General features: G+C 39.6%; 1 protein-coding gene across 12 annotated transcripts in view; it reads left to right on the top strand.

Annotated features, from left to right (window-relative positions):
* The first annotated feature begins 12,440 nt into the window (after nt 1–12,440).
* The window catches only part of RHOT1 (ras homolog family member T1), a 68,781-nt gene continuing 58,045 nt past the window's right edge, over nt 12,441–23,176 (top strand). For 4 of the 12 annotated variants that reach the window (XR_014019296.1, XM_081270844.1, XM_081270847.1 and 1 more), the window contains exon 1: nt 12,460–13,263. Coding sequence is in view for 9 of the 12 variants with exons in the window: in XM_081270844.1 (XP_081126970.1) it covers nt 12,792–13,263 (472 nt within the window). In the remaining 3 variants the exon portion in view is untranslated. Of the gene's footprint in view, nt 13,264–23,176 lie in introns of all 12 variants that reach the window. The other 8 variants (XR_014019297.1, XM_081270841.1, XM_081270840.1 and 5 more) reach the window with 7 other exon arrangements.

Genomic DNA, 23,176 nt, shown 5'->3' on the forward strand with positions numbered 1-23,176 from the left:
CCTGAGTTGCTGGGATCACAGGTGTACACCAGTCCATCTGGCTTCTCTGCCCTCTCTTTTTGCATATGGAGCTTTTATTGTTATACTCACAGTCACCTTGATGTTTACCTTTTGGGTCAAAATTTAGCATTTAGAAGCCAGAGTTCCAGTCTCTTGCTGTGATGCCTTTTTGTTGAATAGCATGCTTTTAATCAATGTTTGGATAACAGGATCTCTGTGAGGGTGGGGTTTATCTGTTGGTCCCGTGATTTCCCCAAACTGGAGCCAAAATGTAAGAATCACAAAGGTGGGGAGTGGAGGCCATCGCTTTTGGTTGCCTTGATTTTGTCTCACATTTACTGCCAGCACATCCCTTCTGGTACACAGTGGGAAATGACATCCTTCCCTCAATCAAAACATAAAATCTTCCAAAAGAAAAAAAAAAAAAAAACTGAAGCCAAAATGCCAATGGAATAAAGACCTTGCACTTGAGTCTGGTTTTGTGTGAATCAGGAAATTATCCGACCAAAGCCCAAGCTAGAAAATTTACAGCCAGGACTTTCCTAATCTATGGGGGCGACTGTATCACAGTACCATAGACTGGGTGGCTTACACAACAGGGATTTATTTCTCACAGTCTGGAGTCTGGGAAGTTCAAGGTCAAGATTTAAGGGAAAAGGTTCTGTCCCCATTATGAGGGCACTATCCTCATGACCTAATCTCTTCCTAAAAAGTCCCACCTCTAATCCCATCATCACATCCTGGGTTAGAAAACCAGTATGCAAATTTTAAGGGAAACAAATATTTAACTTGAGCAGGGACATAAATGCTCATGGAAAGAGCATCAGGGACTCCTGGGATGTTTCTCTCAAAAACATCATTTTTTTTTTCTGTCAAGTCTTGTCTCTCTTTTTTTTTTTTTTTTTTTTTTTTTAAGTGAGAGGGAGAGAGAGAGAGAAGAGAGAGAGAATTTTAATATTTATTTTTCAGTTTTCAGCGGACACAACATCTTTGTTTGTATGTGGTGCTGAGGATCGAACCTGGGCCGCACGCATGCCAGGCGAGCGCGCTACCGCTTGAGCCACATCCCCAGCCCAAGTCTTGTCTCTCTTAATTGTTTTCTTCCTATGGGGCTAGGGATAATGGAATATCCTGGTCAGTGATGGGGCCTGCCTGTATCAGTCTCCACTTCATTTTCCCTGCATCTCAGGTATGCACTTAGCCCCTGGTGAGGCAGCTACTGAACAGCACTGTTATACTCTTTTTTAATTTCTTTTGCAGTGCTGGGGATTGAACCCAGAGCCTCATTGATGCATGGAACTGAGCCACATCCCCAGTCCACTATTGTATTCCTTATTGAGGTCTAGAGCTTTGCTTCTGCTAAGTAGGAAGCCACCATCTTGTTAGTATTGAGGCAACCTGGAATACAGTTATATCTATCTATTCCTTGCTTCTCTTCCCTTGCAGGATTTTTGTTTGTTTATTTCTTGTTTGTTTGTTTTGGAAAAGCTAAAATTAAGGACTTTATTTTATAGGTGACTTCAGAAACATACCACTGAATCAAACAGTGTTGTTTTTCTGGGTAAATTTCTGAAGTCTCTTGCTCTGGTCAAGGGAAAACTCCCTTTTTCCAGGGGGATTGGGACTTTAGGAGACCCCCCTCTTTTTTTTTTGGCATATCCCCAGCTCCGTCATCCCTCACTCCTGCCTGAACCTTTATCTCCAAACTCTAAATTCATCCTCATGCATAATTTCTCAAAATCCTAATCACTGCATGAATTGTCCTTCCAAAGACCCTGACTTTCTCTGCAATTGTATTTATGTAATGCTGAAGATTGTTTTGATTTGGGATTTGACTTCCAAATCAGCCATGGGGTTCCTAGAAGCATAAACAACCTGCAGGATTCTTGTCACATCTGCATATCTCCTATGCCATATTTTACTTATCATTTTTTCCTAAATCAACTCACTTTCCCCTCTCTCAAGTACATTTATTTCAAAAGCCTTTGTGTGTGTGTGTGTGTGTGTGTGTGTGTGTGTGTGTGTGGTGTGTGCTGGGATTGAACCTATGGGTGCTTAACCTCTGAGCCACATCCCAGCCCTTTTATTATTATTTTTTAAATTATGAGACAGGGTCTCAGTTGCCTAGGGCCTTGCTAAATTGCTGAGGCTGGATTTGAATTTGCATCCTCCTGCCTCAGCCTCCTAGGCCACTGGAATTACAGGCATGCACCACCGCCTGCCAAAAGGAGACTCTTTGAATTATGTAGATGGAAAACAGAAGCATGTTTTTAGATAGAAAGGTAACCCTAGACATGTTTCAAGCAAAACGAAGCAATGCAACCACCTTGTTATTGTCCTCTCAGACTCTGAAACTGAGGCTTGCTAGGGACCTTCCCGGCCCCCAAAGGAGATTAGCAGATGTTCAAAATTTATAGGCTTTCACCTTGTCTTAATCAGGATTGAAAGATAAATAGAAAATTTTCTGGCTATGAGATACTGTTTTCAATGTCCTTGAACCATCTCTAATTACCTCTTGTTCTGCTCCTTTGGGAAATTTGAATGTAAAAGATGTCTGGTGCAATAAGATTCCTCTGTCCTCTTCTCTCCAGAGATGCTGCTTGACTCACTGAGGGGCTGTATCTTCCTTCCCTGCTCAGTGAAGTGGTTTTATCTCTATTTTTCAGAATAAATTTGCCCTGGGGGAGAGAGCTTCATGGCTTTGGGCAGTGACAACCTCCAGGACAGAATGCTTGGGATTCCCACAGCTTCAGTTCTTTTTTGTTTAATTGATTTTATTTTTTAACTACATGACAGCGGAACACATCACAATTCTTATTACACATATACAGCACAATGTTTCATATCTCTGTATATAAAGTATGTTCACACCAATTCGTGTCTTCATACATGTACTTTGAATAATGATGTCCATCACATTCCACCATCATTGCTAACCCCATGCCCCCTCCCTTCCCCTCCCACCCCTCTGCCCTATCTAGAGTTCCTCTATCATCTATTCTTGCATGCTCCCCCTCTCTACCCCACTATGTGTCAGACTCCTTATATCTGAGAAAACATTCGGCATTTGTTTTTTTGGGATTGGCTAACTTCACTTATCATTATCTTCTCCAACTCCATCTATTTACCTGCAAATGCCATGATTTTATTCTCTTTTATTGCTGAGTAATATTCCATTGTGTATATATATATATATATATATATATATATATATATATATATATATATATATTCCACATTTTAAAAATCCATTCGTCTACTGAAGGGCATCTAGGTTGTTTCCTCAGTTCAGTTATTGTGAATTGTGCTGCAATAAACATTGATGTGGCTGTGTCCCTGTAGTATGCTATTTTAAAGTTCTTTGGGTATAGACTGAGAAGAGGAATAGCTGGGTCAAATGGTGGTTCCATTCCCAGTTTTCCAAGGAATCTCCTTACTGCTTTCCATATTGGCTGCACCAATTTGCAGTCCCACCAGCAATGTATGAGTGTACATTTTCCCCCACATCCTCGCCAACACTTATTGTTGTTTGTCTTCATAATAGGTGCCATTCTGAGTGGAGTGAGATTAAATCTTAGAGTAGTTTTGATTTACATTTCTCTAATTGCTAAAGATAATGAACATTTTTTAATATATTTGTTGGTTGGTTGTATATCCTCTTCTGAGAAGATGTCTGTTCAGTTCTTTGGCCCATTTATTGATTGGGTTATTTGTTTTTTTTTTTTTTTTTTTTTTTTTGGTGCTTAGCTTTTTGAGTTGTTTATATACCCTAGAGTTTAGTGCTATATCTGATATGTGAGGGCTAAAAATTTGCTCCCAAGATGTAGGCTCTCTGTTCACCTCACAGATTGTTTCTTTTGCTGAGAAGAAACTTTTCAATTTGAGTCCATCCCATTTATTAATGATTCTTGGTTTTAATTCTTGAGTTATAGGAGTCTTATTAAGGAAGTTGGGGCCTAATCCCACATGATGGAGATTAGGGCCTACTTTTTCATCTAATATATGCAGAGTCTCTGGTTTAATTCCTAGGTCCTTGATCCACTTTGAGTTGAGTTTTGTGCATGGTGAGAGATAGGGGTTTAATTTCATTTTGTTGCATATGGATTTCCAGTTTTCCCAGCACCATTTGTTGAAGAGGCTATCTTTTCTCCTATGCAGGTTTTTGGCGCCTTTATCTAATATAAGATAATTGTAATTTTGTCCCACAGCTTCTTTTTTTTTTTTTTTAAAGAGAGAGAGAGAGAGAGAGACAGAGGAGAGAGAATTTTAATATTTATTTTTTAGTTTTTGGCGGACACAACATCTTTGTATGTGGTGCTGAGAATCGAACCCGGGCCGCACGCATGCCAGGTGAGCGCGCTACTGCTTGAGCCACATCCTCAGCCCCCCACAGCTTCTTTTCTCTCACCATCTTCCATATCAGGTAGGCACCAAGTTCTGACGCTTGATTCTACCTCCTCAACCCGCCTTTCCTCTTCCTTCTATCCACACACCAGGTTCAGACTCTTATCATTTCTCTGTTAGATTATTTTGAGGAGGAGGAGAAAAAAGTCCCAAAGTGCTCTCTGTCCTATTTTCTACTTTCATCACAGAATACTTCTGTGACCGTAGGTATGTGGGGTTGTGTCCCCTCACACCAAGCCAACAGTTCTCTGTGGATTCCAGCTGGGGTATTTTATAATTTTTCTCAGATTTGATGCTGTCTACCTGGAGATAGAGTCAGATCCCACAGGTTGAGGGTTCAGTGCCACAAGGGTGCCCCACATTAGATGCCTGGCGCAGGCCCCAGGGTGTAATCCATGCTGACTGTAGAGAGCAGACTGCGCCCTGCTCTGAGCTTCTCCATGATATATAGAACAGTAATTCTCCAACGGAGCCTAATCCTGAGTTATTTCATTTTATAAAGCAAAAGTTTGCCATGAGTTACTCCATTATGAAGTAACTTCAGTATTGGGGTAGAATGACTATACACCTTCTCTGTGAAAGTAAACAACCACCATCTGCCTAGCACAATGAAGGCACAAAATAAAAAATAAATTAATCATGCTAATAAAAATAATCACCTGTGAACTTATCCAATTTATCAGAAGCACATGGGTGCATGGGTATATCAAACTCATATTAGAAAATCCAGGCCTATGAGCTTCTTTTTTTTTTTAATATTTATTATTTAGTTGTAGTTGGACACAATACCTTTATTTTATTTATTTATTTTCATGTGGTGCTGAGGATCGAACCCAGAGCCTTGCATGTGCTAGCTGAGCACTCTACCACTGAGCCACAACCCCAGCCCCCCATGAGCTTCTTGAACACACCAGACCAACAAATGAAGTAACCCCTTCATCTGAGGCCCATCAAAGGAGGAGCATCCCCGAGACTGGAAATGGCAGTACAATGACTCTTCATCTGATCACTCTTCATGAGCTTTGCCCAGGATAATTACCATGGTGATGAATTTCTGAATCTCTGTTGCAGAGCATGCTTTCCCCTGGTGGTGACAACCATACTTAGCTCAGTCCAAACTGACACTTGGAAACTGCTATCTGTCCCCTTTGGCCTCCAATAAGTTCCTGCACTTTGACAATTCTGTGTCTTGAACAAGTTCTGGCTGGTTTATGATCTTATCTGTACACCTACAGTGACTCTATAGCATTCCTATCAGCTCTCTGCCTTTGTTCACAGTTCAGCCTCTGGAACCCCTGCCTAACCTATATGTTTCCTTGTGTAAAGTGTGTTGTGTCACTTGAGTGTTATAGATATTAATAATGAAGATTGTAATAAAATAATTTAGCTGGGTGTGGTGCATGCCTGTAATCCCAAGTGTCTGGGGATGGGGCTAGTGGGGTGTACTGATGCAAGAAGATCTCAAGTTCAAAGTGAGGCCCTAAGCAACTAATTGAGACCCTGTCTCTAAATAAAATACAAAAATGGGCTGGGCATGTGACTCAGTGGTTAAGTGCCCTTGAGTTTAATCCCTGGTACCAAATATATATATATATATATATATATATATATATATATATATATATATATACACACACACACACACACACACACACACACACACACACATATATATACTGTATTGAACATGTATGGACTTTTTTATTCTCTTTGTTCCCTAAACAATATAGTATAAAAACTATCTACATAGTGGTTAAATTGTATTAGGTATTATAAGTCATCTCCATTTAAAAATACAGGAGGCTCTGCAAAGGTTATAAGCAAATACTATGCCATTTTTATATAAGGAAACTGAGTATCCTCAGATTTTGATATGGGGGTCTTCCTAGAATCAATTTCCCACCTATACTAAGGGACAACTGTGTGTGTGTGTGTGTGTGTGTGTGTGTGTTTATATATACACACATATATGCTTAGTGTGTTTATACGTATTTCTTCTTTTGAAATATTGTCTATGAATATATTTAATTCTGGTGATTTCTTTGCAGAGATAAACAGAAATGAAAAATTTATTATTCTATGGAATTTTTGGTCTTATAGAAATGGCTTGGGGCCTAAAAACTTTTGACAATCACTGTCTGGTATGTATAAGTCAGCAAAATTTGTTCTAATATATGTGAGGTAATTAAAATTTTCATTAAATGCATTTTGTCTTTCAGAGTTTTCAGTTTGGTGAGCAGGCTAATCAATTTGCCCTTGAGAAGATAATGCAAGTCAACAAATGAATTCCAAATTTAAAATGCAGCTGTTAGGGGTGACACGTGAGCTCACACTACCTTTTAAGCAATGTGATGAACACTTTACCAGCATTACTTTATTTCATTCTCAATAGAGTCTTAAGGCATAGTTCCATTTCACAGATGAAGTTTATTTTATTCTTATTTTTATAGAGTACTGAGGATTGAATTCAGGGGCACTTGATCACTGAGCAACATTCTTAGCCCTATTTTGTATTTTATTTAGAGACAGGGTCTTACAAAGTTGCTGAGGCTGGCTTGGAACTCATCTTTTCCTTCCTTAGCCTCCCAAGTGGCTGGGATTACAGGTGTGTGCCTCTGCACCCCGTAAAGTCTTATTTTTTCAGAGACATTATGTCACTTGCCCCACATTGCATGGCTAGCAAAGTAGTGGAGAAGATATGCAGAGACTCCAGAGTCTGTCCATAAGGGAATTCAGTCTATTTGTGGGGAGAATGATCAGAAAGGGCTCTCAATATCAATTATCTTTTAATTGAGGCATTTGTTTTCCAGTGTATCTGAAAGGAGTTTGAGAAATTAAAAAGAAAACTGAATGCAAAATCATCAACAGATGAGACTCTTGTCTGGAAATTTTCTTTCAACACAGGATAAACAAATGCCTTTTAATAAGTAAATTGTGGGCTGGGGATGTGGCTCAAGTGGTAGCACGCTCGCCTGGCATGCGTGCGGCCCAGGTTTGATCCTCAGCACCACATACAAACAAAGATGTTGTGTTCGCCAAAAACTAAAAAATAAATATTAAAAAATTCTCTCTCTCTCTCTCTCTCTCTCTCTCTCTCTCTCTCTCTCTCTCTCTCTTAAAAAAAATAAGTAAATTGTGGGGACTGAGGTTGTGGCTCAGTGATGGAGCACTTGCCTAGAATGTGTGAGGCACTGGGTTTGATTCTCAGCACCACCTATAAATAAAACATAAAGGTCCATCAACAACTAAAATAAATAAAGATTTAAAAAAAATAAGTAAATTGTGCTGAGTGATATACCCTCAAGCCAAATCAAGCTAACAGAATCTAGACCCTCTCTCTAGAGGTGGCAATGCTGGAAATGGGTATCTTATAGACTCAGGGTCCAGTCATCTCACAGGGATATCAAAAACCAGATTTCAAAGTATTAAGCTGTTGGTCTGACCCAAGTCCAGTGTGCACACGCAGTGGACAGCATAGGCAAAGGAGAAAGACAACTTCAGAATAGGAGCTGAGGCGGAAGTCCCTGCATGCACATGGCCTTCACCAGGATTGGCTCTGAGGCTCCTTTGTGGACTGATGAAATCAGAGCCCAGAGGCCTTTAGGACAATGCAGAGGACATGGCTGTTTGAATAGTGAGCCAAGAACAAGCATATTAAAAGGCAAGATAAACCGGGCATGGTGGCACACACCTCTTATCCCAGCAGCTCGGGAGGCTGACACAGGAGGATCGCAAGTTCAAAGCTAGCCTCAGCAAGGGCGAGGCCCTAAGCAACTCAGTGAGACCCTGTCTCTAATAAAACAGCAAATAAGGCCAGGATTGTGGCTCAGTGGTTAAGTGCCCTGGGTTCAATCCCTGGTACAAAAAAAAAAAAAGCAAGATAAAATATTTACCTGGTTTCAAGGCACTGGACTTTTCGGCTCCACTAGAAGAGCAGTTCTGAGAGGAAAAGGAGAAGCTTCCTGGAAGCAGTGGGAGACAAACATGGAGAAAGAGCAGATGGTGGGTGCAGCTTTGGATTTAACTTGAGAGACCAAAGAGAGATAGATGGGCCTGAAGAGTGGGGCTGATGCCAATCTAAGTCTTATTTGGCCTCTTGCCCAGGTCTGTGTCTAACTCACCAATCAGAGAGGGAGCCTTTGTTCTGCCCATCGTGGGTCATTTCCCACACACTATCTCTTCTACACACCCGCCTGGGATGTTCTGTTGTCCTGGGCCTCAGAAAGAGGCTGTTATAAGTACTCCCTCTAATAGGCAGAAAAGATGGATCCCTTTATCTCCTGGCAAAAGCACTTTGCTTTGACTTCCCAGTGTTCCCTGCATAGTAGCTGCACAAAGCCTGTTTGTGAAGGTAGAGTCCCTTCCTAGCATTCTAGAGGAAAATTCCATTGGTGCCTTCTAGATACAAATGTGTCTTCTTGGCATAATCCAATCTCCTTAATATGCTGTAATAAATCTGAAATATCCTGACAGTAAATTTCACTGCCAACAACTCCATTCTCTGGCTTACGTGGTGCTGCAGTGTATGTCATCTTGGGGCTCTCCTTAGGCTCAGAGAGGGGGACAGATGTCACATCCTTCAGAATTTATTTTATTTGACCCGTATTTACACATCACTGACCAGGTACCAGGTACTATTCTTAGTGATTTCCTATTATATTAACTCATTTTTAAAATTCCTTTAATCTTCCCAATGATCGCCATTGTTATTTCCATTTGGCAGAGAGGTTCGATAATTTGCTTGGTGGTGCACAGCTAATAATTGGCAAATTGAAATTTAGACCTAGTAGTAGGATTCTAGAGTCCTTGCTTTTTACCACTGAGGTAGCCTTAAACTTGCATTCTCTACATTCTCTATGATATCTGAATGACCCCTGGTGGATATTTGTTAGCATTTTTGAGAAGGACATAAGGCTCAAGGCAAGCCAAGGGCTGATAAGATGTGGAGAGTGACTGTAAAAGGAAACTTACATTGCAGGTATTATGGCTTGGATATGAGATGTCTGCTAAAAACTTCTGTGTTAATGTAGGAATGTTCAGAGGTGAAATATTTTGATTGGGAGGGCTGAACCTAATCAGTCTGTTTGAATGGACCGGGTGGTAACTGTAGGCAGGTGGGGCATGGCTGGAGGAGGAGGGTCATTGGGGCTAGGCCCTAGAAAGTTTCCTCTTTCCTGCAGCCCCTTCTCCCTTCCCTCTTTGCTTCCTGGCTGCCATGAACTGAGCAGCACTCCTCTGCCACGCTCTTCTGCCATTATATCAGCTTCATCTTGGGACCAGAACCATGGATTCAGCTCCACTATGCACTGAACCTCTGGAACCACGAACCGAAATAAACTTCCCCTCCCCTTCTCTGTTGTTAGTGTTGGGTAATTTTGGTCACAGCAAAGCAAAAGCTGACTAACACAGCAGGGGAGGGAAACTCTGGCATGTGAGACTCCTTCTCTCCCATTTAAGCAAGTGCCAGCCTTGGTTTGTGCTAAACCATATTCTCTGCCCACTGAAAGTGCTTGTCATTGCCTCCTTTCTGCTGCCCATGAGTCTAGATTTTTTTTTTAGACCATATTTTTAAGTAAAGTATTTATAAAGGAGTTTTTGCCAACATTATCTCTACAATTTCCTCCAAATAAACTCTTCCCCCTCGTCAGCTGCCTAACAGGCATTTTCCTTAATAAAAAATGCAAAGGCTTTAACCAGCACACATCAATCAGTGTACTGGATTGCTAAACTATAGATGTATTAAATGCATGTTCAGCTTACGGTATTTTCAATTTATGATGAGTTTACATGGATGTAACTCCATTATAAATTGAGGAGAAACTGAACCTAATTTCATGGAATTTCCCAAACAACTGCAAAGAAGACATCAGTCTTCATTTGGTAGAGAGAAAAGGGAGGCAAAAAGGTAACATGAGTTCTAAAGACTTATTACACCTTATTTGCATTCACCCGGGAATATGACTTTTTTTTTTTTTTTTTTTTTTTGCAGTACTTAGGATAGAACCCAGGAGTGCTCTACCACTGAGTTTCATTTCTGCTTTTTTTATTTTGAGATTTCACTAAATTGCCCAGGTTGTCCTCAAACTTGCAAAGTTCCTGCCTCAGCCTCCATTACTGGGATTATAGATGTGTGCCACTGCAACCAAATGGTTTATAACTTCTTTTGTTTTCTTTATTTAATTTATTTATTTATATGTGGTGTTGAGGATCGAACCCAGGGCCTTGCACGTGCTAGGCAAGTGCTCTACTGCCTGAGCCACAACCCCAGCCCAGAATATAACTTCTTTATCTCCCAGTTAACAATGATTATGTCTTTCCCATCTCCCTCCTTATCATATCACAGACTCAGTGAGTTTTTCAAAGGGTTTCCTCCCCTGTATTCGTTTGGGACATCAAATGGCTAAGATGATGAAATACTGTAGTGATATAACATATGTGCCTCAAAACCTGTGGATTGCAACTTTTCAGTGAACTGTTATGATCATAGTGATCGCTGAGATCAATAGAGCACACACTGAGGCTAGCACTGACCTAAATGCTTGACATGCATTATCTTTTTTTTTTTTTAAAAACTGAGAATTGAATGTTTTACCACTGAGCTACATCCTCAGTCCTTTTTATTTTGAAACAGAATCTTGCTAAATTGCATATGGCCTCACTAAATTGCTGAACTAGCCTCAAACTTGCAATTCTCCTGTCTCAGTCTCACAAGTCACTGGGATTACAGGAATGCGATACCATGCCTAGAAGCATGCATTATTTTATTTACCCTTCATAACCACAGTAAGAGGTAGGTATTATCATTGATATATTACAGATGAAGGAAAAGGCTAGAGAAGTAACAGAACCTACTCAGGATCACATAGCTATTAGGTGATGGAATCTGGATTCAAACCCAGGAAATTGGTCAGAAGTTTTGAACTACTGCAGAAGACCACATGACTTCTTCTAAGAGAAGTGTGATCAGTATTATGCACATTTTATTACCTTTAAAATTTTATTATGTAATATTTTAGATAGAAAAAGGTACATTATGCACAATGTTTCATTAGTGCAATATATAGATGTATGTTTGCATACACACACACACACACACACACACATATATAATAGTTTTGTGCTACTTAATGACGGATATGTTTTAAGAAATGTATTAGGTGATTTTATAATTATGCAAACATTATAGAGTGTGTTATCACAAACCTAGATAGTATAGCCTACTAGGGAATGTAGCTCAGTGGTAGAGTGCTTGTCCAGTATGCACCAGGTCCTGGGTTCAATCCCCAGCACCACCTCCCAGCACCACCACCAAAAAAAAAAAAAAAAAAAAAAAAAAGCATCACCTACTATATACCTGAGCTATAGGTAAAGCCACTGTGCTATATGCAGTCCATCACTGACCAAAATGACTTTATGTGGAACATTACTATATATCTATCACAAAGTGTGTGTCGAGCATTAGGATGTAGTAACAAATTACCCCAGATGAAGAGGGTCAGGAGAAAGTTTAAGCAATGTTAGAAAATCAGTTACAGTTTATTATCCATTTCCACTTATGTGTCTAGCATTATCCTAGTCAAGGGAAGTATTAGAAGACCCTGCCATAAAATAAACCACATAGCCTAATGTGGTGGCAGCACCTGTAATCCCAGCCGCTCTGCAGACTGGGACCGGAGGATCACAGGTTCAAAGCCAGCCTCAGCAACTTAAGCAAAAACCTTAAGTTTTTTTTTTGTAAGAAAACTTAAGCAAAAAGGTGGGGGGTCGGGGGATGTTGTCGGGGGTTAGCGCCCTTGGATTCAACCACTCCCAGTACCAAATAAAATAAGCCGCATAGAGGAAAGTCACTTAGTTTTGTTACAAAAAAAAAATTGGTCTCTCGCTCCTTTTTTTTTTTTTTTTTTTTGTACTGAAGATTGAATTCCAGCCTGTTTCTCATTTTTTAAATTTTGAGACAGGGTTTTGCTAAATTGTTCAGGACCGCCTTAAATGCCCAGGCTGGCTTTGAACTTATGATTCTCCTGCCTCAGCTTCTTGAGAGGCTGGGATTACTGGTATGAGCCACTGCGCCTGGCCAATTGGTCTGTTTGTACAGCATAAAAACTAACATTTTATAATTGTATCCTATAGACATAAAGGCAAAAAGTAGGTACAGTGATGGGCTCTGGGTGGTGTACAGGGCCAGACCTTGGGAGCCAGTCATCCCATTCAATCAAGTATCTTCTGAAGGATATGTCTAATAAGATGGGGATACACTTAACCAGGTAGGCAGGTCGCTGCCTTCCTGGGGCCTATCGTCTGGCGAGAACCCTGCTCTGAGTCATTGACAAGCTCTAGTTATGTGACCTTGGATAAGAAAATTCTCCGCTCCCAATTCTGTAAAATATATGGGGTTAAACCAGGGAATCTGGTACTCAAATCCGGTGACCAAGGAGTATCACTGGCTGCTGTATTCATATAGGAGTGGGTTAGGCTCCCTGCCCCTGTGCTACCGCAAGCCTGACGGCGGGGGCGCTGTACAGGCATGCAGAGCGTTTGCGTTCCGAAAGCGCGTGTCCCTCGCCGCATGCCGTCGTCCGCGCGGCCGCCACCGCCCGCCGAGCGGGAGGGGCGGAGCTGGCTCTGTTCGGGCTCCCGAGCGGGGAGGCTGCCCAGGAGGAGGTGCGGCGGGTCCCACCGGCCGGGGTTCGGGCGGAGCGACTGGAGAGGCAGGCAGGTGGTGCTGGCAGCGTGGGGAGAGCAGCGCTGTGGGCTGGGCGCTCTTGGCCAGAGGAGTTCACTCCATGCGTGCGGGCCAAGCACGGCCCCTGCGAGCCGCCGACATGAAGAAAGACGTGCGGATCCTGCTGGTGGGAGAACGTGAGTCCGCGCGCCCGGGCTGGCCGCGGCCGCCCTTGTCCTTCTCCTGCCTCAGCCTTGACCCTCCTCGCCCCTCGCAGCTCGGCTGTCCTCTCCGTGCCACCAGGCCTCTCAGCTCCTTCGCTCTTCCTTTTCGGCTACCCGCCGGCGGCCCTTATCCTCTCATCGCACCCGGGCCCTCCCCAGATCTCCCTTTCCTGTCCCCAGTGCTCGTCGCAAGCCTCGTCTCCTTTATCCCTTAACACCCGTCCTCATCCCTCCGAAGGTCCTCTCATCCTGCTCCTCCTCGCGTCCTTTCTTCCTGGGCCTCAGCGCTTCCCAGGCCGCCTCCTTTCACCCTCTCTTCTTCTGTGGAGATTCCCTTGTCAGTCACTGCCTGGTAGATGCTGGAACAGCAGCCTAACCAATTGGGATTGCGGGAGCCGACTCCCGGGGAAGCTAGGGGGAGGGGTGCAGAACTGTGCCACTTGGGGGCAAGGTCAGGTCTCCCTCTCTCCTCTCTCCTCTCTTCTCTCTCTCTCTCTCTCTCTCTCTCTCTCTCTCTCTCTCTCTCTCTCTCTCTCTCTCCCCTCCCTCTCTTTTTTCCTTTTTGCGCTCGCTGGCGGTCCTCGATTTCTCGGTGCGTTGATTCATAGCGCTGGGCTGTAGTCTAGCTTGGTGGTAGAGCACTTGCCTAACCTGCGCCAGGTCCGGGTGTTCGATCCCTAAGGCCGGGTGGTGGCGGCGGCGGAGGAGGCGTTTCATAGCGATCCTTGTGCTTTGTATGGGAGTAACTCCTGGTACTTGACATGTACTTTCAACTTAACGTTATCCAAGTACTCAATTAGTAATAATTATCTGGGGAGAGTCCGTTAGTTGAGTCAATGATAGTTACCCTAAAACCTAATTCTTCCTACTTTTTTAACCATTATTTACTCCACGATTACTTGGTAGTTAATTTATAAATATCAGCAGGCATACAAGACTCCAGCAGGTATGTATGTGTGTGTGTGTGTATATATATATATATACACACACACACACACAAGACCACAAGACCCGCTCCTTATCCCAACTCCGCGAGATTCTAAGATTTCACCTTTTGCGGATAGCGGATATAATAAAAGAGACGTGCTTCTGCTCAGTGACATATAGATAGAACAGCAGGGACTTTTCTTATTTTTACTTTTTTTTTGGTATTAGGGTAAACCCAGGGGCACTCAACCACTGAGCCACATCCCCAGCCCTTTTAGAGACAGGGTCTCGCCGAGTTATATAGGGCCTGGCTAAATTGCTGAGGCTGGATTTGAGAACTCACGATCCTCCTGCCTCAGCCTCAGGAGCTGCTGGGATTTACAGGCATGTGCCATGGCGTCCAGCAGCAGGGACTTTTTAATACCATTGTGTCAGTTACATGACTCAGTTGCCAGGATTAAAATAAAAAGAAAGTAGGCTAGGGAGGGCTGGAGTTGTTTGGTTTTGAATCATTAATTAATGCTCCATTGCTGTTTTTTTTTTTCTTTTTTCTTTTTCTTTTTTTTAAACAGGGATTGATCTCAGGGGTGCTTAGCCGCTGAGCTACACCCCCAGCACTTTTTATTTTTTATTTTGAGACAGGGTTTCACCAGGTTGCTAGGGCCTCGTAAATTGCTGAGGCTGATTTTGAACTCATGATCTCCTGCTGAGCCTCTGGGATTACAGGTGTGCGCCATTGCACCTGGCTGCCATTGCTGATTTTAAGCATTTTTTTTTTCCTAAACTACGTTACATATTTGAAGTCTCTGCTATGCGCTCCCGAAAGTTAACATATATTTACTCACTGAATTGTTTGTTGAAATTTCTGTTCATCTGCTGTTTGGAGATATCTTCCTTTAGAATCAGAATTTGGAAGCAATCTTAGCCATAGTTTATATTTAGTTTGCAGTTAATGAATTTTAAGTTATAACTGTATTTAATTGTATTTTTCATTGATTTTCTTGATAAATTTCAGAAAGGTGTTATTTAACATGATTCATGAAGATGCATTTGGAGCAAGATTAGAGAAAGTGGGTGACTTGCTTAGAAAGCCGATCCTTAACTGTATCTTGAAATGGATTTATAGTATAGTAATTTTTATGCTAATTTTTAGAAAAAGAAAACTCTGGTTGGGGATGTAGCTCAATAGTAGAGTACTTGCCTTGCATGCTATCATCTACAAGGCCTTGGTTCAGTCCCCAGCACTGGGGGAAAAAAGATCCTAGGTTTAGTTTTGAATATAGGAAGCAATTCCATATTGTTGGTATATAAAAGATCTAAATAGAAATGTTGTCAATAGGGGCGGGGGTTGTGGCTCAGCGGTAGTTGCTGGCCTAGCAGTGAGAGGCCCTGGGTTCGATCCTCAGCACCACATAAAAATGAATAAATAAATAAAATAAATGTATTATGTCCATCTACAACTAACTAAATAAATAAATATTACAAAAAAAGTTGTCGATATGTAAGATACATCATCAGCCTTCAGACATTTTGGTTAAAACATTAAAGGTGTTGTTTATTTAGAAATATGTAAAATAGGGACTGGGGTGGTAGCTCAGTGGTAGAGTGCTTGCCTCCCATATGTGAGGCACTGGGTTCGATTCTCAGCACCACGTATAAATATATAAATAAAATAAAGGTCCATCAACAACAACAAAATATTTTTTTATAAAGTTTTTTTTTAATGTTTATTTTTTAGTATTTGGCGGACACAACATCTTTGTTTGTATGTGGTGCTGAGGATCGAACCCGGGCCGCACGCATAGCCAGGCGAGCGCGCTACTGCTTGAGCCACATCCCCAGCCCCAACAACAAAAAAATATTTTAAAAAGGAAATATGTAAAGTAATTCAAATATTTGTTACAAAAATCACAAGCTGTATTCTGTAGAAATGAAAGCAAATAAAAGAGTTAATAAAACTATATATTAGAGTTTTCTGATTACAGGGGGAAACTTGACACAAGACAAAGTCTTAGTTTTTGAAGGTGACACTTAAAGAGGTTGAAATCAAAAGCTTTAGGCCATCTACTATAAATAAATAAATAAATGTAAATATTCATTTTTAAAATATTAGAAATAGAGTACATTTAATTAAAGTATATAATTTTATTTAGTCATTCAAAAAGCTGATGTTTGGGGGGAAATATTTGAGACTTTATTTTTGGAGATTTAAAGTAAGTATCTGTCAGTTGTTAGCTCTTTAAGTGTGACCAAAGCTATTTTAATATGGATCTGATACATGGATTTATCTATACCACTAATATTATAAAATAGTGGTAGCAATTTGAATTATCACTTGCTTGCTTAAGTGAGCATAGTTTTCAGATGCCAAGGCGAACAGAAAAGTAAAGAAAATGGAGCATCCTCTCTGGTATTATTGTTTTAAAACTTGCTCTTTCATTCTGTATCACTTTGTTACATTTTATTGCTGTCAATTTCTGTCCCTGAACCATGCAGTATCAGCTTCATTCACTGAAGTTCTGAAATAGTTACGAGTACTTTCAACATTCTATTAGCTAAACCATTCTACTGTACTGTTGAGGTGCAGTGGATCTTTCTTTTTTTTGGCCCACTTCTGATTCATCCAGGCTTTAATGCTAATTGCTTAATGTTTATTTAGCTTAGATCAAAGAAGTTTGTGTCTCTATACATTTTAGGTATTTGTTACAGAGAAAGTGAAAGTGTCTTAAACGTAATATGTATCTTAGCTTAATTATTGAACATAGCAAATGCTATTCAGACCAGACCAGAAGTCAATTACTATTCTTAAGCCAAAATGAAAATTTAAAAATCTTTAAAAATACACTCACACAGAACTCAGTTCTTCAGGGCATAACTTTTCATGGTCAATTTGTTGGCTAGAATTTATACTTAACTAGATTTGCTTTAGTATACTTAACAGGTATCCTTGTTACAGTAGAATTAGCAAGCACTGTATTACTCTTTTATCTAAATCATTTTGCTACATTAGTAGATTAATGAAGGCTTGAGATATATTTGTCTTCTACTGGTAAAAGTCATTAAGAAAATGGAACTGTTATTTTGTTTTCCAAAGAATTTGGTACCTCTAACCTGGTTTGTCTTACCTAATTTATCTCCCCAACTTCCCAAACTAGTTCAAGCTTCAGTTGTTGTGGTCTAGACTTGCAATATCTGCTTAACTGGTCTCCCTCCTACTTTTGGTCATTCTCTGTGAAGCAGGCAGAATCACCTTCAAAAAATATCTCAGATCTTGTTACCCATTTTAAAAATTCTCGAATGATTTCTACTTTCACTTAAAGTCCAGACTTTTTAAATACAGGTCTCCGAGACTCTTGACGATCTTGCCTTTGCTTCACTCTCATGCTACTCTCCTTCATTGATTTCTCTACAAGTAGGCCTTGATTTGGGAAATATCCTCATTACCGAATGTATTTACTCATTTGCTTTCCTGTTTCTCAAAAGAAAGCTTCATGAAGGCATGGGATTTGTCTTATTTGTTGCTCTCTCCAGCAGCTAGAACAGACTTGGCACAAAGTAAGCATTCAAGTGTCTGTTGAATGAATGAGTTCCTTTTTCCAAATGACTCCTCTCATTCATAAAAATGTGATCATTCCCCTTTTCTCTCTCTCTCTTTAAAAAAATTTTATACTTTTATTAGTGCATTATAGTTGCACATAATTGTGGGGTTCTTTGTGACATATTCATAAGTTCATGTACCATAATTTGCTCTATTTCATTCCCGCATACTTCCCCTTTCCCTCCTTCACATCTCCTTCCTCAATTCTACTGGTTTTCCTTCTATTTATTTATTAATTTATTTTTAATTGGTGCATTATAATTATTCATAGAGTGGGATTCATTGTGGTACATTTATACATGCACATAGAATAAATAATTTGGTTTATTTCATTTCACAGTCTCTCCCCTTTCCTATCCTTCCTCTACTGGTCTCCATTCTATTTTCATGAGATCCTTTTTTGAAAATTCCTAATTTCCCTTTAGCTTCTGCATCATTCTCTTTTCTTAACTCCAGGCTCATGTAGTCATTGTTATGATCTGAAGGAGTAGCATTCTTCCAGTTCTCTCCTTTTGTGTCCTTAGCTCCTGTGTGTGTGTCCCCATCCCATGTGATGCTGGGGGTTGAACTCACGGCTTTGAGCATGCTAGGCAAGTGCTCTACCACTGTGCTACATCCTAGCTCCTTAGAGTTGCTTGGGGCTGGAGTTGTGGCTCAGTGGTAGAGCACTTGTCTGTCATGTGTGAGGCACTGGGAAATTTCTGTGTTCTGGCAGTAAAAGTAGACCAGTGAGTTAGGATGACAATGCCATGTCTAGTTCATGTTTTGGCTGCCAGGAATTCTAGTCCTTGTCAAGAAATCAGCTTTTCCTTGAAACATCAGAGGCTTTTCTAGAGTATGGGAGTGGTTGAGGAATGATTCTTTAGCTGTAGAGTAGGTTTGAGTCTAAGAGACTTCAGGTATAAGCTGGCATTTATTTTAGGGAGAAAAAAGCCTTTTAAGGTAATTTTAAAGCCTTATTGCTTTCCATTCTGACCTTTCTTGGAATACTATTTAAAGCTTAAACTGCTCCAGTTTCAATTACACTGTGTTTACATATAATGTATCTAGATGATATTCTGTGGCTCAGGATGTTTGAATACATAGAGTTCATTCTGCATAGTCTGTTCTGTATATAGAGTCTTCTATATCATGTTCATACATGATTTGAAACCTGCTTTCTACTGTCTTTTTGCTCCTTTGGCACCAGCTTGGCACAAGTGTTGATCTGGTTTGAAGGAGAGGGATGGGTTGTAGCAGTAGAACAGCCTTTGTCTTGTATCATCTGCATATGATCAGTGAAATCTTCCTTCTACAAATACTAAAGATTATTAGTTACAAATATAATTCCACGGTCACCCTTGCCTCCTCCATGTATTCTAATTACAGTAACTTAGGAAGGGCCAACAATTCTTCTTAATAAAGAAACAAATAAAAAGGGGGCGTTAGTTCTTTTGTCACTTGGTGCAACAAGGGGTATCTGTTACCAAAAAAAAAAAAGTAGGCAATATGGCTAAAAGGGTGGTAACTGGAACCTCAGAATGTTATTTTTGCTTCATAATTATCAGGACTTTGCTGTCATTTGGAACTAGAAGTTTACAAGATGTGATGAAAATACAAAGGAATTTGTAGACTGGATAAATCTAGATAATTTGTTCTATAGTAATGAATTATGTTTTTCATGGATGACCTACTTAGAAGCTTGGAGTCTCAGAACTGTAGCATGTGGTGTTGAACGATGAATCACAGGCCTCTGTCTTTGGTTGTAATTGTGGCTTTGCTTTTAGTAGATCACTTCAATATTTCTCAGGCAAAATAGAAGAAATAGAGAACATTAAATAACTGGCTGAGAAAGAATAATTTTTTTTCTTTTCTACATTAATATTAATACTTACATCAAGTCTTTATTTCAAATGAATTTATATTGTACTTTATTTCATTATAAAATTTTATTTGTAATAAATTATAGATTTTATTATTAAAATGTTTATATATAATATTTGCACTACAATCTTTATGTTAAATATAACATTTTTTTTAAATATAACATTTAATTAGTATAATAATTTAAGAAGAGCTTGGAATTTTATGCCCTTATGAAAATGATTTTTTTTCTGGAGCAGTTAAAAATATGCAGAAAATATACTCATAACTGCCATTGTTAAGGACCTCTTTTTTTAAAATTATAGATTATAGTAACTGTCATTTCAATGCCCCTCCAAAAAGTTGTAGATAGACACAATTTATTTATTATTATGCAGTCCTGAGGATCAAACCCAGTGCCTCACACATGCCAGGCAAGTGCTCTACCACTGAGCCACACTCCAGCCCCAAGGGACCTCTTTTAGATTGTAGACTGACTTACATGGATTTTAAAATTTGATAGTCTAAAATGTTTTTATTATTGTTAGGGTACTTCTCAATTAAAATTAGCTTTAAGAGGCCTATTTTAATTCTAAACATACTGCTACATTATTTCTTTTGTAGTCTTACAGGGTTATAGGTAGGCCATAAGGGAAATAAAAAGCCCTAGTTTAGATTCATTGAGCATTTCTTAAGTAAATTATATCTTTGTAATCCTTCATTAAAGTAACTATCATTTCAATGCCCCTATAAAAGTAAAATTATTGATGAAATGTGCTATTATATTCCTAAGTTCATTGTAATCCATCTCTCTTGTTCTAATTTTGAACTTTTTTAAATAAGGAAGTCACTCTTTATGTGGAAGATTCATGTTCTTTAATTTTTTTATTTTTAGCACTGTGAATTGAACACACGTGTGCTCTAGTATTGAGCTACATTCCCAGCCATTTTTAATTTTGAGACAGGGTTTCGCTAAATTGCTTACTACCTTACTAAGTTGCTGAGGCTTATAATCCTCCTCCCTCAGCCTCCTGAGTCACTGGGATTACGGGTAGGCACCACTGTGCCTGATTCATTTTTATTATTATTTTTTAAATTTTGAGATAGTATCTGGCTAAGTTGCTGAGGCAACTTAGATCCTCCTGTATCAGCTTCCTGAATAGCTGAGATTTAGGTTTGTGCCATTGCATGCAGCTATATTCTCTGATTTTTAAAAAATATTTTGGTTCGTTGTTGATGGACCTTTTTTTTTTTTTTTAAATTTATTTATATGTGGTGCTGAGAATTAAACCCAGTGCCTCACACATGTTAGGCAAGTGCTCTACCACAGAGCCACAACCCCAGCCCTGTTCTCTGATTTTTAAAGTCTTTTATTATCCAATGACTTCACAAATTAGATGGGATTTATGTGTTATAGCCATGTTAATTGCCTCAAATTCTTTTCCAGATGAAGCAAAACATAAATAAAGAAAAATGTTATGCTTTTTTAAAAAAAATATAGTTTAAAAAAAAAGTAGTAAACAATAGAAGTAACTTACACTGAATTATCCCCAGTCTTGATACCATGTCCTGCATGTTCAGTTCTTCAAACATAAGTAAAGCTGATTATTTTGGTCTTTACAATGTCTCTGAGGCTTGCCCTGTTGGAATAGACCTGATGGCAGCTTTGTACCTTGGTAGGAGCCTGTTGCTATTCAGGCAGCCAGAACTGCCCTTCAGACTAATGAATTGAGCTCAGTGAAGAAATCTGAATTTCCAAATAAATTTTGGTCTTTCTGTTCTGAAGATATTGCTGAAGACATAGGGGATCTCTGTGAAAAGTAGGAGACTATGATCAGGAAAAAGTTGTTCTAATAATGTGTTAAGGAGAGAGGTGGGCTGGGGATGTGGCTCAAGCGATAGCGCGCTCGCCTGGCATGTGTGCGCCCCGGGTGGATCCTCAGCACCACATACAAACAAACAAAGATGTTGTGTCCACCGAAAACTAAAAAATAAATATTAAAAAATTCATTCTCTCTCTCTCTCTCTCTCTCATAAAAAAAAAAAAAAAATCCCCACTGATTTCTTCTAAAAAACAAGGAGAGAGGTGAGGAAGAATGATTGATTTTTTTTTCTTTCTTCTTCTTCTTCTTCTTCTTCTTCTTCTTCTTCTTCTTCTTCTTCTTCTTCGATTTTTTGAGTTGTATATGGACACAATACTTTTATTTTATTTATTTTTATGTGTTGCTTACGATTGAACTCTGTGCCTTACACATGCTAGGCTAGTGCTCTACCACTGTACCACTGAGCTCCAGCTCCAGCCCCAGAATGGTTGAGTTTTAAGGGTCATAGAGGGGGAAGGGACTTTGAAGATAACATGGAATACCTGTTGCAAGCCTGAATTTTGCTAGGGGATCCTAAGCAATTTTGGATTAAGGAGCAGTAAATCCATCACTTTCTAGAAAATTAGTAGCCTTTTATTGTAGGTGATTCACTGAATTTTGAGCACTGTGTAGTAGTTTCTTCTGAAACTGGTGAGACCTTGGAGTGGTGGGACATAAGCAAAATTTCTTAAAAGGATATTAGGTGAAGAATCAAGAAATTATGGGTGTTAAGGTAGGCAAATTTCTCAAGGATCAAGAATAGGACTTGTTTTCCTCTTGGTTACCAAGGAGCATCATTGGTAACCATTTTTGAATGTGTGCTTCATTTTTCCCATTCTTTTTTTTTAAATATATCTTATTTTTTAGTTGTAGTTGGACACAATACCTTTATTTTATTTATTTATTTTATGTGGTTCTGAGGACTGAACCTAGGGCCCTGCACATACTAGGAAAGCGCTCCACCACTGAGCCACAACCCCAGCCCATTTTTTCCCATTCTTAATATAGTAGGTCAGAGATAAGATCATAGAGATGTTTATCTTTTGTTATGCATAATCATGTGGAATTAGGATAGATATTATGGAAGTTGACAGAATACTACCTTGAACTATCTGAAGGTTTAGGGTTGCTGGGACTTTAAGCAAGGGCATTATGAAGGGAGTTATATAAGAAAAAAGGACTTTGAAATGTTGTATATAAGTCAGCAAGTTCTAGAAATTTCTGAGCTCTGCATTGGCTTGTTGAGTCCTACTTTGTTCTTGTAGATAGATGAATAGGCATGCCACATAACTTTCCCATACACAATAAAACAGACAATTTGTGGATGTGTCTGTCATTTCTAGAATACTATATCTTACCTAATATAATGTGCATTTTTTCTTGTTTTACACACCTGTTTTCTAGGTGTGCTGATAAAGCATATAATATAAGCAGTTAGATGGCATGTAGTCCATTTTTTTTTTTTAACTGACTTAACTAATGAGAAAATTGAGGCCTAAAGAGAGTCAGTAACCGTTCAGGGTCATACTGATAATAGTGAAAAGCTGATTCTGGAATCCATATTTTCTGGCCCAGAAAGGCCCTCACTTAACTCCTTTAATTCAAATTTGTCATCATTCCAAGAAGAATTATTAAGAAGTATCATCACTTTTTTTTT

Source organism: Spermophilus citellus, assembly GCF_964194105.1.
Source record: "Spermophilus citellus genome assembly, chromosome: 17".
Classification (NCBI taxonomy): domain Eukaryota; kingdom Metazoa; phylum Chordata; class Mammalia; order Rodentia; family Sciuridae; genus Spermophilus; species Spermophilus citellus.